Source organism: Dromaius novaehollandiae, chromosome 9, assembly GCF_036370855.1.
Source record: "Dromaius novaehollandiae isolate bDroNov1 chromosome 9, bDroNov1.hap1, whole genome shotgun sequence".
In the NCBI taxonomy this organism is placed as follows: domain Eukaryota; kingdom Metazoa; phylum Chordata; class Aves; order Casuariiformes; family Dromaiidae; genus Dromaius; species Dromaius novaehollandiae.
Window position 1 is genome coordinate 29,378,664 of NC_088106.1, and position 16,163 is coordinate 29,394,826.

General features: G+C 45.3%; 1 protein-coding gene and 1 long non-coding RNA gene across 2 annotated transcripts; one reads left to right on the forward strand and one right to left on the reverse strand.

The window, feature by feature from the left end:
* Positions 1-152: 152 nt before the first annotated feature.
* Positions 153-15,895, forward strand: LOC112983434 (uncharacterized). Its single transcript, XR_003259221.2, has 4 exons — positions 153-272; positions 9,292-9,444; positions 14,294-14,383; positions 15,770-15,895. It is a non-coding gene; the product is annotated as an uncharacterized LOC112983434 (long non-coding RNA).
* LIPH (lipase H) lies at positions 266-14,298 on the reverse strand. The gene is made up of 10 exons (XM_026100542.2): positions 14,131-14,298; positions 9,243-9,610; positions 7,802-7,910; positions 7,590-7,691; positions 6,256-6,345; positions 4,966-5,133; positions 3,908-4,003; positions 3,262-3,373; positions 1,532-1,705; positions 266-442 (listed from the first exon to the last, which is right to left on the reverse strand). Exons 1-10 carry the CDS (start codon positions 14,180-14,182, stop codon positions 352-354), a joined length of 1,362 nt encoding a protein of 453 aa, XP_025956327.2. The 5' UTR covers positions 14,183-14,298; the 3' UTR covers positions 266-351.
* Positions 15,896-16,163: the final 268 nt, after the last annotated feature.

Consider the following 16,163-nt stretch of genomic DNA (forward strand, 5'->3'; position numbering starts at 1 on the left):
TATTTGCTATCAGTGCTTTACAACACAGTTTCATACGGTTTCATAAGCAAGTAGTCGAGGTGGAGGCCCTCATCTTACCCATTAAAGCCTCTCGGAGCAAAGCGGCCTCCTGGCTCCGCAGAGGAAATATGCTTTAAAAAGCTAAGATATCATGAGTTTTGACACTCCTAGAGACTGATTTATAAATCTCTGCAATGACAAAAGAACCCCTGAAAGACACGATCAGTTGTGCCCGTGTTTGATCGCCCCAGAAGATACCGAGGAACTTTAAGGTGAGTCCACCGATTCTCCCATTTGGCTGCGATGCACCAAGTGCCTGCCGCTGCCCCGGGGAAAGAACACGTTCAGGTCTTAGCTCGTGGTCTTGCTCGGGCAGGGGATGGGCTTGAAGGTTATTTTGGTGTTCTCCGTCAGGACAAGGTCGTACCTGCACAGCTGTGGTCTGCATAAAAAGAATCAACCCAAGCCAAAAATGAAAAATTTGCCCTCCTCGTATCATTTTTCCAGTCGAGCCTCCCAGCATGCTGGAGGTTTATATAAAATACGTAACACTTCCAGGACGCGTGGAAGGCTCCTAAGGTGAGGTGAAATTCCAGCGTGGCAGAGGTCAGGGGTGCTTTGAGCGTATTTTCATTCAGTTCTGCGTGCAGGGGAGAGGGAGTGCCGGGAGGAGGGAGCTGCAGAAAAAGGGCGTTGCACATTAGGTGTGCCTGTTTCTTACTCTGAGGCTAAGATAAGGGTAGCAGACCTTCGTGAACTGGAAAGAAACGTATTCTGCAGCTCAGTCCTTTTTTGCTTCCCCCTTCTCAGTCTATGATATACAGTCCTTGTTTTAACACTCATTTAAAGCACATATGGCCTGATGTCCACACAGTTTCCTTGCACACAGGGCCATCCCAAGAGGTTCTATACTCACTGGGCTCGGGCAGAGATCTTCTCTTTCAGAAGTGCTCCCAAATCAGGGAAACTTAAGTGTATAACCACATAGCAGGTGGAGGTTAACGAGGTGACCGAAGCCCCTGAAGAAATCTCATGAGCAAATGATGTGGTAGGTACCTCATACGTGTGGTGGGCAGTCAGTGCTTCAGAGCATAGTGGCCAGGAGCTCCCACATCACTGGAATTTCAGGATTAAATTAATTTCTCTATTTGTCTGAAGATAGAGATTGACTGGGATATAAAATGTGTACTAGGGGCTGGATATCTTTCAGTCCAGTTTTCAGGCCTGAGCACCTTATCTGTAGCTACACAAAGGCCAGAACTTATTTTCTTGACCAAAAGTTAAAGGGTCAGACCACAAATTATTATTTTTTTTCAATACAATAAGGCAGCCTCTGTTTCCAAGTAGGTATTCAACTATGGGATTTGTGTGCATGCAGTAAAGGCAGAATTTACACAAGATAAGTGCACAAGAATTATGAAGTGTGAAATAAATGTAATTCTTGTGGGCTCAGCTAGGCCAGGACTCTAGGAGACTCATTTACTTCCGTCTAGTTTGCAACAGTAGAAATGGCTTGTTATTCTCTGCTTACCTTTCTGGATTTGTAATTGACCGTAACCTCATTTGGAGAATCCTGAGTTTGAACTTCGGGCCAATGACAGACCCGGTGGAAAATGTCAAGGAAATTCTTTCTACGTTTTCAAGATCCTGGTCAAATCCAATTAGCAAAGGGATTTGGTTGTACTGCTGAAAAGCTGCAGTGTCTCTAAAGATAAAGCAGACAAGTTGTCACAAATTCACCAAGATATTAGAAACAGTGCTGGGGAAGGAGGGCTGGACTTACGGTTAGTTTCTGATCTTCAGGAAAGGAATATGGATTCAGGTCCTCAGATGAGTCTGCTCTGACATTTTTGCACTCAGTCATTCCCGGGGCAGTGCACAGAGGTCTGATGCCATTTACTCTGGTCTTTACCCAACCCAGAATCCTCACTGCAATCCTGCTTTGAACCCGAATGGACTAGACCCAACTGATAACGTACACGGCTGTCTGCACAGACCTGACCGCTGAGTCATCTGCAGAGGTTGCAGAGCATGTTGCTGTACACAGAAATCTGGTTTGTAACAGCACAGTATGGCTGAGGTAGCTTTAGAAATGGAAGAATGTATTTTGGGAGTGTTAAAGTCCCTGCCTAAATTTCTGGTAGCTCTCTCTGGCAAATGCAGCAGGCGTGTCTATGAAACAATGCAGAGTTGACCAGAATTAATGGAGAGTAATCCAGCGTGTCAGCGTGGCAAAACAGTACGAGCTTAAAGACAGCACAGTCTCACAGGGCCGGGGCTTGACATCGGTCCTTTTTGACAGAATGGCCAGTTCCACTTTGAGATGTGCATGGAAACGGCACCAATCTTGGTGCAAAAACGGCGGAGCTGCTCACCGCAGCACTGTTGCTATACAACACGTTCTCTATATGGCCAGTTGTTTGGCGCCCCTAGCTGACCAGAGCTGCAAATTTCCCTTACAAATGTGCAGAGTGGAGATGTGATTGGAAGTGTATCCCGGTTACAGCACTCAAAACAGCTGGCCTTGTTTAGAAATTTTAGGAGGGCTGCGGAATTGGACAAGTTTTAACCTGTCCAAGGTAATTACAGCACGTGTGTGTAAGCAGGCTGACTGGCGGGCTGTCACGGGCTCAGCGGTGTGCGGTGGGCCTGTCGTGAAACCTCGGAGAGCTATGCAAATTACTGCAGCGCAAGCACGCGTGGCTGACAGCTGCGAGACTATGCAGTTGGAGCTGCCACTCCGCACTTGGAAAAACTAGTTGAGCAGGACTGGTTTGGCTGAAGTGTGTTTAGTCTCTATTTGCATTGATATTTGCATGTCTGCATACAGACCGGTCATTAACTTGCCTCTCCGAGTTGAATGAGTTGTTTTGGATGTTATGTTTTCAGGCCCAGGTTCATCGCAGCTCTCTTGGGCTCCTAGAGCTGGACTCAGCCTGCCTAATGCCGTGGAGCTGCCCCTGCTCCCAGGGAAGGGACGGAAGGCGGGAGAGAGGTGGTGTGCCGCCTGCTTTAATGGAAGCATAGGACTGTTTTCTTAAGAAGATTGTTTTCTTAAGTGCTTAAAATGATTGAGAAGTGTCTGAACCAAAGCGTTGGGCTGTCAGCTGATGTGCAGCGGGGGAGTCTGTGGAAATCACACATGGCCAGGCAAGCCCTTACTATCAGCTATCAGCAAGGAAATTTGAGGAGGAGATCTTTTCTCTTCCCAGATTCAGTTGTTCTAAGTGATTTGCTATCATCTGTAGATCATCGACTTACAGATTGACTTTAGATTCTGCTTTCTTCCCCGTTTCATCAGCTAATATAACGATGAAGGTGCCTCTTCTGGTGTTCTTGTTCCATGTAATAATATCCAAGAAGTAGTGATAAACTGTGAGGTGACAGAGAGAGAGCGCGCGGTTAGACTCCGTCCCGCTGGCTTTCGGGGCTGGTGGGCACTCTTGCAGAGGCACACAGCGGTCACCAGGGCACTGCTCGAGGGAGAGCTGTGTGCGTGGGAACGACGGGAGGCAAAGACACGCTCTGACTGAGCTCAGCCAGATGTGAGCCTGGCTCTCAGCACGGCACGCAAGCACAAAAGAGCAGCGTGTTGTTGTGAAACACAGTTTAAGTACTACTTTTTTACGCTTCATTCATATGTTCTCAACAAATTTCCTAGTTCTGTAAGGAAGACAAGGCTGTTCTTGCACATCTCTGTTTAACTAGCGCTTTCACAGCAACAAGTATGTTTGCAGTTATGGAATATAATGGCAGGCCTGCAGATGGACATAATTCTATCCAGCAGCCACAGGCTATATTTCTAAAATGCTGGGTATGATGCCAATAGCAACTAACCATCTCTCCTCAGCTGTTGCTGAGGGAGGCAGTACACAAAGAAAAAAATCATTTCAGAAATCTTACTTACTGCAAAATGGCTCTTTGTCCGCTGTATCAAAAAACATGCTTGTCACTGGATGACTCCGCTGTGTGAAATAGCTTTTCCACTTACTGGCATAATAACCTATAGATGACAGCATAAAAATGAAGCAGAAGGTTACTGCACAGGTATATAAGCAATTAAATATCTGAAAATGTAAAACAGGTATTTAGGAATACTATATTGCTTTTCAGCTGCAGGGTAGCACTGTGAAACATACTCCTGTGCACCACAGACTTGCATATACAAGGGCTTAATTTTACTTGTGTAACTAAAGCCAACTCTGTGTCTAAATATATCTGGTTACTGTTCATCACTTATTTTAAGATCTATCTTTTTTCACCTCTGATAGCCCTAGTCAAGAAGGCTTTTGTGGTCCAGAATGAAAATAATCCCCTGAGCTTTAAAAGCTAATTTCTGGAAGGTCAGAGTTTTGGCAGCATCAAAATTTCAGATATGGCAGTCTGAAGCTGTGCTGTCACACCCAGGCCAGGACACCTCTGTGGGTGTATCTCAAAAAAGCAAAAACCCTCTGTTTGCCCCCTCTGTGCCATTCCTTCTATAGTCAGAGGGGTGTGTGGTACTGAAAATTTCTTACAAAAGATTGTATTTTAGCAGGGACATGCTCTTATCCCTCAAAATCTGCAGCTAATGGACTTCAATTCATGGCTTCTGTGAGTTCAGTCTAAAGATACCAAGTCTTGTTTTGGCTTTTCTAGTTCTGGATCCTTTACATGTGCATTTCTGCTCTAGATTATGATGTGATGTGACCATACAAAAAGCAGGGGAACCTCTCATGCCTCTTTTGCCTGCAGCAGAGGCTTGTACCTCTCAAAGTCAAGGAGAGATCATCCCCCAAAACACAGTGGAAATAATTTATATGTTTTTGTAAAGCACAATGTTATGTTAGTCCTTTAGCAAAACATTTGTCACAGTCACATGGATGGATTAAAAGTTACAGTAATGGTGGGCAGCTACATCAGACACGGGTATTCACAACATATTCACATTCCCTGGATTTGCAATTCCCTATGCGTCTTCCTTACCTAGGATGGGGCATGGCAAAGGCTGAAACGTCTCGCAGCTGGTACATTTGCCATTCTTGTAGTTTCCGTACGAGTCACACGGATATGCAGTAATATTGCAGCTCTTTTTCAGGGATGATATGAACAAGAAAACAGACCTCTGGTGGTCACATTTAAAATACTGCAATCCTTAATCATATATAGAGAAGAAATATTTCATTAGCAATCCTTGTGCTTCAGGAGAACAGCATTAATTTACAAGCAAAAAAGGACACACCAGCAGACAGTCACTGATCAGTCTGAGCACAACAGATTAAAATGGGAAGCACTGGACTGTGGCAGAACAGTAAATGGGCACCAGCCTCTTCCTTTGAGTGCGCTTAGCTCTACCAATGTCTGCTTTAGTCTTCTACTAGTCTATTTTTTAAAAGCATACTTGTTCCTACTGTCACTGCAGTTCCTGAGGATCCAGCTATAGATCCTGCTCCATCTCAGATATTGTCTTCTTCTCTCTGAGCCCAGGTATGACAGTTGGATATTGCATATCTTTGGCACAAGACCTTGCCATTTCTGTTAAAAAAAACTCTTTAGAAAGACAGAACCAATAAAATGAGTTGTTCCATGAGCAGCAAAATAAGTGAAGCCTCGTTTCCTATGCATTTTTGTTCCAGGGTTGGTTTCCTATGTAGATTGCCTTGTGCCTGATAAGGGTTGAGTTCACATTATCGCCTTTCCGTCAGTAAGGTCTCTTCTTCACCCAGCTTCCACAAAAGCAGTTCTGCTGCTGAGCTGGAAAGGAGAAAAGCTTTCTTGCGTTCAGGACTAGGGCTCTGGGCTGCACTGTCTGTCATTGCCAAGAAAGGCTCCTTGGGTTCGGTAGAATAGTCTAATCTACACTGCGTGTGTCACGAGTCTGTTTTCTGAGCAGGTGCTTGCTGCTGCTAATTGTTGGGGTTTTGTATGTGTTCTATGTAATTAAAAAAAAAAGCCCCGCAGGTTTTTTAAACATAGTCACAAAATGAGGGTACAAATTCACCTGATGAGTTTTTGCATGCAAAATTCATCCCGTTGTGTTTGTGACGGAGAGCAGAAGGACCACCCCGACTCACATCTCTGCCTAGCGCACATCAGCTCAACTCCTCTTGTGTCAGTGTGCCACATCGATGCTGGGAAGAGATTGCTTTCATGGCTTCCCAGAAAACTGTTTTCATTTATTTTCTAGCAGTGATGATGTTTCTCTGGCCTTCACCTCCTCTTCCTGACTGGAAGTATTTTGTCAGTGTTTTTGCAATTCAGGGCTGAATTAATTACCGGAAAATACTGTTTGTGGACAGCCTGGCTGGTCTGTGCTGCCGTTGGGGTAGAAGTCTATGTGGCCTAGTGCTTCTCTGTAACCTAGTCCTGGCAAAAGAAAATGTGGAGGGAAGGGAAGGGATTGTTAAACCATAAAATACAGAAAAAAGAAACATAAGAAACTCACTGGAAAAAATTACAGTTATTTAGCTCTAGGATGCCTGCCTGTGCAGGAATTTTAATGTCATTCATGTATTTATGTAGCAGGCCAAACAGTTGTGACCCAACTGTGTCATTTTAGCAACGGTATCAAATGCCCAAAATAAGCCTGTGCATGTGACACAGCACAGAATTAGCTTTTTTGTTATAGCTGCCTGCAGGAGGGGAAAAGGGATGTGAAATAGTGGGCATTTCTGTGCTGCTGAAGTCCAAGCTCTTGGAGGGTTTGGGAGAAGAAAGAAGGCAATGAGGTGGGAAAGGCAGGCGCTTCAGGGAGGATGCCCGTGGGAGCGGAGCTGCGGGACTGCATCACACCGCCCGCCTGGCTGGCGGCTTCGAAGACGTGCTGTGCACCGGTTGGGAAAGGCAAGCGGTGAGGGAAGCGCCAGACTCGCCCCAGAAGGTGGTTTAAACCACAGCGGGTGGGAGGAAGGCAGGAAGCATCATGCCAAGCAACCTCCTTTGAGGCTTGCAGGTACTTTCCAGGGAGCTGGAGCGTTCTGGATTACTGACCCTCCGCGCAAGGCATTAAGCTAAGGGACTGGCTTTTGCGATGCTGCGTGCTTGGCTGGGGCCAGACCCAGCAGTGCAGTTAGTTTGGGATGGCTCTGGCAGGACTGTGTGGTGGGGTAGCAGCAGGGTGTTCCTGCACTGGTGGCCATCCTTGCATTTCTTGGGCCATGGGGCCTCCAGGGCCTCCCTTCCCAGGGCCATTCCCTTCATCTCTAGGGCAGCAAAACAAGCTGCACTCAGTATGGTCCAGCACTGTCCAGGATGGTCCATCCCTGGTGGCTGGGAGGGTTGGTACAGGAGCTCCCCACCGGAGCTTGTGTCCACCAGACCCTGATGGCCACGGTCAGCTGTTAGGATGGATAGCTGTGAAACAGCGTGTTTTGAAATGCAAATACAGCAGCAGCGTCTGAGGGAGTCCTGACCACAGAGTGAACAGTACAGGCCCACAGAGCCCTCCACAGCCCCACTGCATCTTGCACCTGGAAGTAGACTGCAGTCCTGCTGGGCCAGAGGAGCAAGAATTCCCCCAGCATAGCTGCCTCCCAGAGGCTCTGCTCTCCTATGCTCCCCATCAGTCTCTAGGTTTCCTTGTAACGATAAAGAAGCAAAATGTCACTTACCATCGGTGTCCGAATGAATGACATCAACAAACTGCGCGTCTGTAGGATCTAACCTCTCACTGGGCAGCTTCCCTCGGTACAGGGGGCCTGCCGGGTCGAGGCCTGCAACGCAGAACCACGCGCCTGGCGTAACTGCAGTACCGGGCAGCTCGCACCGCTCGCTGCGCACAGCTGTGCCCCAAGCAGAAGGACTGCCTGGAGGAAGGGCTTACCGGTGATTCTTCCGAGTTTGCCTTCATACAGCTCTCCCACAAAGCCGGAGATATGTGCTCCCAGGCTGACTCCTATCATGTGAAAGGAGTCAAGTGATGCTCCCGCAATCTGAGATTTAAAAATACTCATGGTCATAGGTTCTGGGCACACTGAAGGCATAAAAATGTCAGGAAGAGGAAATGTAAATGCATCTCCTTACTTTTCCCATAATTTTCAGTGGTATGTGCTCCACTCCGTATAAATATCCCCCCTTTCATCCCTTTGATCATCCCACCGTGCAACAACCACTCATACTGAGGCCCTGGAGAGAGCTGAGAACAGCTCAGGCAATGGTTGTGTTTTCTTGGGGTAGTGACAGCATGTGCGGACAGGAACAAGTAAATTCATGGACCCCATGAATAAAACTCCAGTTGCCAGCATGTGGTTTCCACCAGGCATTAGCAGATACAGAGTCTAATGATCCCAGAGCCTTAGTTATGCATATAGGTGACAACAGCTACTTGAGTTAGGGGCCAGTTCTCTGCAGCAACAAGAAATTTCCCTGTACTTATGAGGTGGCTTTTTACCTTCCACAAATGTTAAAGGGAATTAATATAATTTTTGAGCAAGTTACCAGCATGGAGAAATAAACAGAAAAATAATAATGAAAAAAATAATAATGTTTAGTGAAAGCTCAAGTAAATGTTACAGCCAAATGTATTAAATAAATGGAAGTCAAGCAACCAGAGGTATATTTAGATCCTGGTCTTTCATCCAAATATAAGCATGATCATGAGAAAAAAGTGCTGTGAGTTCCAAGTGTAATCACTTCTTGTACCAGGGGAGACACTGCATAGATGTGGAAATTCAGCAGCCTTTTTTTTCATGGAGCAGCTATAACTTAGTACACTAAGATGTGTACTCATAATCCCTCTTCTGCCCGGTTTAGGAGTGTCTACTTAAAATAGTTCACTCCTATTGCAAACTAAACCGCAGCGTAGTCTCAGGGACAACTCTTAGCAGCGACTATACTGAACATGTAAAAGCCCACTAACAGTATCTCTACCTGGAGGTGCCCAGCTTTGGAATCTAATGCCATCGTTGCCTGTGTCTGTGCAATGACAGCTAGCGGAGCTGCAAACTGTAGCTGATCTGCGTAAGCTGACTTTTGGACATCCAGAACATGGAAATCAAGTGTCTGTGCATGTGAAAACAAATCCATAGAGTTTCATATCCAGAAATGTAGGGACTTAGAATATAAATTGAATATTGCAACAAAATACCAACATACCAAGACCAAGGATAGAATTTGGCACTGCAGTATAGTTACACTTACAAGAATGAATGTATCCCTTTTTAGGAGTGTCTTTTCCCGGACATCCTGCTGTTTTTGAACACTTCCTTGTGGCCTTTACATATTGTGCTTTAATGACTATGTAATATTATAAATCTCCGACTTACCAACATTTCATCAATAAGTTTCTTCAAAATCTCAGCAACTTTCTTGCAGTTTCTGGAAGCGTTGCTATATATGAGAGTTGTCGCCCCACGGTTCCAGTCCACAAGGATGATGTTCATGTCGTCTACAGAAAGCAGGAGACGTACCAAGTCAGGAATCCACAGCGGAGGAGAGCCTGTGAGTCGGTATCCATGGACAATGAAGGTAGTTTTCTTGGTTATATCTAGATACTTGGAGGTTGTTGAATTGAGCTGTTCAGCACAGTTTGGGTTCTGCCTGGTGTAGAGCGTTAGCTTCACTTTGAGGTCCGTCCCCATTAAAGCGCTGCCCAGGCTGAGACTTGTGAATGCAGGGCATGCCTCCCCAGGATCTGTAAAGAGCACAGCATGGCAATCCTGAGGTTAGCACCAAGAAACGCCTTGGCCTTTTCGACCTGCCAGCTCTACACAGGCCGAAGAACATGCATTGTGAGCTCCCTGAGCTGGGGCTGCTCTTTTCCTCTCCATTGCGTTCATAACTAGAGTTACCCTGAAAATTAGGGTTTTTGGCCATGTTGGGTCAAGGCCCTTCATTGCAAACCAGCACCTTCTGTCAAAGGATATATCTCCCTGCTCTTTTAGCTGCCTTTTGCCTTTATCCCACATAACCCCTTTGAACAGTCGTTTTCTGGGCCAGACTGCAAGAGTACCTTCTGGGAAGAGCATTCCCTGAAACAGCACAGTCCTGCTTCCACCAGCAGCTGGGAGAGAACGTGGGCTCTCTCCAAAAATCTCGTTAGTGTATGCACTGCCTCTGTTGGATGGGAGCTGAGCCCAGCAGGTCTGCAGCTGAACCTGGTCCCATGAGTCCCCAGGGTGATTGCGTGGCTGCTCATTTCACTCAACTCTCCATTCACATAACAACATTTCTTACGGAAGGTTCACATGGCAGGGACTAGGCTCTGGCACTCGGGCTTTATTCTGAGTTTTCCATAACTGACTCCCACCATGTGTGTCCTGCCAGAGTGCCTCGGTATTCACCTGTACATTGTTAATACATAACATACATCTCTCCCAGAAAGGGCTGTCTTGAGATTTAACAGCCATATTGATGTCATGGTGTCTCAAGTTGGGAAGCTGAACTCCATCCAGAGGAAACATTTCGAGATCTCATTTGAGGAGGGGCGTCAGCGGCTAGCGTGGTTGCTGTATTGGTTTGAGAGCACATCCAGATGCTCTGGACAAGTTGTAGGGTGAAGAGATGCCACTGTGTTTTGTTTATAAGGAACTCCAGCCTGGAGCTGACGTGCTGCATGGGATCCTGCTGTTGTGAGGGACAGCTCAATGCTTCATTTGCACTTGCAAATGCAGCCTGCCATTTCAAATTGTGAAACGGGACACCCTTTGATTGCATGGGAAATGCTACTGATGTTGCTTTATACAGAGCTGGAGAGCTCCTGAATTTTTTGTAACTGCTGCTTTACGTGGTGGTCTCTGCCATGTGAAAGCCTTTGTTCATCGCTTTTTCTGCAGGCCACCAGCTGAGCCTTCAGAGTCCAATACAGTCTCCAACAGGGCAATGGCAGTGAACCAGATGAGTGTGTCTTCTGACAGACGCTGCTTATGAAGGCCCTTCCAGGTTTTGTAGCCTCTCCCTGCCTCACAATCCTTCTCCTCAACCCCCTTGTTTTACTGAAGAACCTCGTGGGAGAAAATTGCACTCTCACACATACGCTCTGGGCAGCAAAAATTGTTCAGGCTGGGTTGCTGGGTTGCTCCCAGACCTTTGAGGCTTAAAAGGCAGTGCAGTAGGTGGAAGAGGTTTAGAAAACCTACAAGTGTAAGTTAAGTGTGCTTTAGCAGATTTCCTGTACCCTGTGCATTTTAATTTTTAAATGATAAATCTGTCACAATTTTACAAGGAACCTCTCCTCTCCTCCTCCTGTGGAAATCAGGAGCACAGAAGTGGTATAAATGCTATGTACCCAGCACATAAAATAATCTGTTCAGTTGCCAGAGTTCTCCTAATTACTTCGTAAAAGCCCCAGGAACTCCTGAATAAACGTGAATAGGCAAAGAGGATGTTGCAGTTAAGTCCAACTGGATATTTTAAATTGCTATCATAAATTCAGAAATAAATTTTAATATTTGAAATCCATGGAGTCCTTCCTGTGTAAGCCTGTGGTAAAATATGAAAAGCGAGACAGGAGCAGTGGAAACTGAACTCTCAGCCAGGCCCTATGAATACTTGTTGAAATCAGTGGCCTTTGAATCAGCGTGTTCTGCCTCTAATACTTTGAGCAGGGCTCCCAGTGACTCTGGGCCCTGCTTGCAGGAGTAACAGTGACCGAGGTGCCTGTCTCCTGATCTGCCTGCTCTTCCCACAGTGTTAGAGTGCCAGGGCACTCCAGAGAAATGCAGTAAGGGTTCTCCTATTAAACTGCTCATTTGCAGATCTTGAAGAAACTAGCAGAAACAGGTGATGATTTTTTGCTGACATACATCAGCATACATAGTGGTACTCAGTGATGGTCCTCAAGGTACTACTGCACTATCGTATACTGCAATATAAAAAAAACCCAATTATATTTATTTTTGATTAATAACTAGATATTGTTTTAGTTATTGTATAGTGTTATTGTAGAGTATTGTTAATCATCTTTACTGCCACTGAAGCTGTAAAAATGCAGGCAGAAACGCCAGGCAAGAATTACTTCTACGTGCTACAAGATTGCACTCATTGCTTAATTTGTTCCTATAGCTCCTGCACTGTGCTGAGACTTGCCCTGGGGAACAGTCAGTCACCAGAGCAGCCCAAACCTTCTGGTAAAGAAGAGCTTTTAAGGAGCTGATTGGCATTTGCTCATACCTAACACAGGTAGTGTTTAAAAAGCCTTGTGATATCTGCATCAAGTCTATTAAATTTATTCTATTTTGATTAACGAAATCAGATCAGTGCTAATTGTGGGGGAACCTGCCAGCTTCTCTTCTGGCAGGCTGGTGCATATCCCAGACTCCTCCACCATGTGTTAGGAAAGCGGGCACATGAGGACAGCCAGTTACGCTGGCTTTGCTCCTCATTCTGACAAGTGAATCCTACCCAAATGGCTGGAAGTGTTTTTCAAACTTCAGCATGAGTTCTCTGATGAGGCAAGATACCTATTGTGTTTAACTCTGCAAGCAAACAAGTAAGTGAGGTGGAAACTCACACCCTCACACTGTATTCACCTTTGTCCAGCAGACCGCTTCTCTCCAGGGAAGGTGAATAAATGCTAGCAATTAACCCAGTGTCCCCTTAACTTACTTCCAGCCCTGCCTTGGTCATTAGCTTGCTGGACAGCCTCAGGCAATTTTTTCCCCCCCCTCTGCTCAGTTTTCTTATATATAAAGTAGGATGGCAAACACTAATTTCCTGTGCAAGGTGCTCTGATCCCTCAGCCTCCTGCAGCAGGCGGCATGCAGATCTGTTAACTGAAATTCCTGTGTGGGAGCTGGCCGTCTTCATCTCGCACTCGAGGTCAGCCTCAGATGCCCTACTGCAGCAGGAGGGAAATCTTCAGAACAGCTTGGTTTTTTTGGACACAATGCAAAGATGGGAGCGTTCTAGTCATGGGGATGGCTCCAGGCAGACCCCGTGGTACTTGGTACAGCCAGTGCTACTTAAGGCCTGCCTCCCCTTGGTCTCTCTCATTCCATTCTTGGAGATAGTCTTTGGAGACTTTTTCTTCCTTTCTCCTGGATGTCCACCCTATGGACAAGCAAGGTCTACCATAGTGATGGTTTGGGATGTGATCTTGAGGCCTTCTGGCATGACCAGGTATCATCTGAACTTTTTAATCCCATCAGTATATCCACTTGCAATATGAGTTCCAAAAGATTTTTACTTCAGTGCGTCAGATTTGTAGTTACCCTAGCTCTGATCCTTGGAAGACTGTATGGCCACTGCCCACTGCAGGGCCTGTTTACCCAGTCTGCACCCTCTGCCGACCTCAAACAAATGTGTTGCTTCTTCACTGACTTTCACAACACCATCACCTCGCTTGGGGTTTACAGTTTGTTTCAAAAGACTAGTCTTATGCATCAGTAATGAAGTCTTCAGCTTTAAGCACACTTCACCACCACACAGCAAAACTCAGCAGCATTATCAAAGAATTCATCACTTTTCCTTCCACCTCTTATATGGTCTTCATTATCCGACTGGGTTTCCTTGGTGCCTTTTCACACAATTTTCTTTTACCGTTTACTAATTCCACAGTTCCTACTGCATATCCATCAAACTAAGCAGAAATGAAACCCCACAATTACTCCAAGAAATCTGATGAATTGCTGGTCAGTATCTTTGACAATACTGTTTTGTTTTTTTTTTTTAATCCTGTGTATTTTCCCTATGAAGCAGGGAGCTGTAACATGACTAACCAAGCAACTTGCTCCCATGTGTATGCTAACAGAAGGCAGTACATTTGTTTATTATTATACAGAATTATTCTTGTTGGGGCTATGAAGATATCAAATGAAGTTTTGTGTTTATAAATGCCAATTTATCCTTTGCAGAATTCACTATGAAGTCCTTCATGTCTGTCATAGAAGACACTGCTGAAAAGAAATCATTCTTTGAATATTTCAATATTTCACATTTTCAGTGTCAATGTATAGTACTTACGTAAGAGAAATGCTTGCAAAGTGAGGAAAAGATAATAAAAATGACTTCTAGTTTTACGATTGGAACTCTTAGAGCTGATTGCATTCATGTAACCAGTATAGTTTGCTTTGCCAAAATAAATAATAATAGTGAAAAACTCTGCACAGTAACTTTATGATGAGTGCAGAGGGTAGATATGCTCACGTTTCTGCAAAGCACAGAAAACATGTTTTATTTGACAAAAACATTCAAAACAAATGGTTGATTTCCTACCTGTTTTCACCCCAGATGAAAGGTAGATGAACATGACACACAGCCTCAGCATATGGACTTCCACATGGAACTTCAACAGGCAAAAGGTTTTAGGGATCCCGCAGTTTCTTTGGCATGTGGTAGCTGTCTCTGACAATTTGCTTTTTTTTTTTTTTTCTGCCAGTAACAGTAGGTGTGGTGAAAGGAGGAAGTTACCAGCCGAGAAATGGAGGCCAGTCTTTAGTTATACAACCAAAGCTGCTTCTTAAAAAAGGTGAGGCACCTTCTATTCTAACAGGATCCCTTATTTTAAATATTGTTTGCCCTGGGGAATGACTTAATCAAAGACACAAATGGTTTGGTAACATACTCTAAGCAGCAGTTTGACTAGATGTGTTGAAATTAAGGAAATTACTGTATGTCTGTCTTTTGCTAAGGATGCCAAAGGCAGCAAAGAACGTAGGTGTTACTGCAAGTCTGATACGCATCTGGGCAGGGCCAGCATTCGGTTTCACAGGGCCTTAAGTGGGTAGCAATCATGATGATCCCCACACTCTCATGTCCCCTTGGCTCTCCTGCACTCTGGCTGCCTCCTGAGCGCTGCGGCCCAACATCCCTTCTGATATACAAGTTCCTGTAATCTCAGGCAGAAGGCGGATGCACAGTGCTGTGTCATGACAAAGTGAAGGTAAGAGTGTCAATTCAGTCTGTGTCTCCGCTGGACTGCCAAGCAACTGCCATCTTGGATGACATTCATACATCTGGCATCCCTGCTGGAACCTCATGAATCCAATCCAAGAAAGAAATGCTGTTTTCCCTGCTGGATGGGAGAAACAGGATGGTGGATGCAGAGGCAACTGTCAAAGGCAGAAAAGGACATCTGAATTGGAGCTGGAAGATGTAATGACAAAATTGGTAAAATAATAATGGTGTGGAGTTTGTAAAGGGGGGAAAGAGAGAATAGAGGCAGCTGCTGGATAGAAGCTGCTCCACATGTTTTGTAACTGGTTGTGGTGGCTTTGCCTAATGTTTTCATTGCAAATTCTTCTAACCTATGCCAGGGAAGAAGAATATGGGGAGGATCAGAAACATATTATTGAGCTCCCATTTCCCCTGGTGATGGTCGACTGAGGAGCTGAGCTATTATGGTTTGCACCTGCATAGTTCTGTTTCTTTGGTCCATGCTGTACATATTAAGCTTCCTGATTTTGCTGATTCTTGTGTTAATCCCTATCTCTGCCTGCTGGCTGATTGCAGGTCCTTCTTGTTCAGGCAAGCGTGTGCTGTTCGCCTGATGCTGACATTGCCTACACCACAGAGGGGCACACCCAGCAACGGCCTTGCTTTTTCCACAAAGCACCTTGCACTCTCTGTCCTCATGCAGCTCAGCAATCACAGTCTTGCAGGACACGTGCTGAGCTATGATTCCATTTGCTACTCACACAGGCTAAAGTTGTTTTTTGGTATATTCAAGAGGATAAACACTGAGAAAGGACAACAGAAAAACTTCTGTAGAGTCTGAAGCTGTAAGCTCAAGGAAAATACTTTTTTTCTGATGCACTGGCAAAGCGAAACCATTTGATAGATTGTTTTTCTTCCAGATCCTTTCTCAACTTCTCTACTAGTAATCCTAGACTCTGTCAAAATATTTTCTCCTTAGCAAGTTCTGCCAATGGTTTGAAGGAATTGGTCCGACAACAGTGAAACACGCAAGATGAACAGAAGGATTTTACTTATTGCAAAAGACATTTGAGAATCAGAGATAAAATGGGACAAAGAAATCAAGAGGCCCTTGCCTTTCTTCTCAGCGTAAAAAGAGGTAACATCTTATTGCCTGAAGCTAGGCCCCACTTGCTTCTTTCCCCCTCACTCCCAACAGATTTCTGTTTCTTGGCCTGTGCAAAGGCTGCACATCTTTTCTAGACAGAAAGACGCAAGGCAAACCCCTGCCTGTGGTATATAAGGCAGCTGTAATTCTCCCTGTGGACAGGCACAGGACTGGGACTAGATCTGTGAGAGACAACAGAGGTAAGGTGAGGAAAAGGTGCACCTGG

Coding starts and splice junctions, on each gene's coding strand:
- LIPH (XM_026100542.2), bottom strand. CDS start 14,182: ATGCTGAGGCTGTGTGTCATGTTCATCTACCTTTCATCTGGGGTGAAA. Junction 7,911..9,242: donor AACTTATTGATGAAATGTTG/GTAAGTCGGAGA, acceptor TTTAAATCTCAG/ATTGCGGGAGCATCACTTGA. Junction 7,692..7,801: donor CAAACTCGGAAGAATCACCG/GTAAGCCCTTCC, acceptor TCTGCGTTGCAG/GCCTCGACCCGGCAGGCCCC.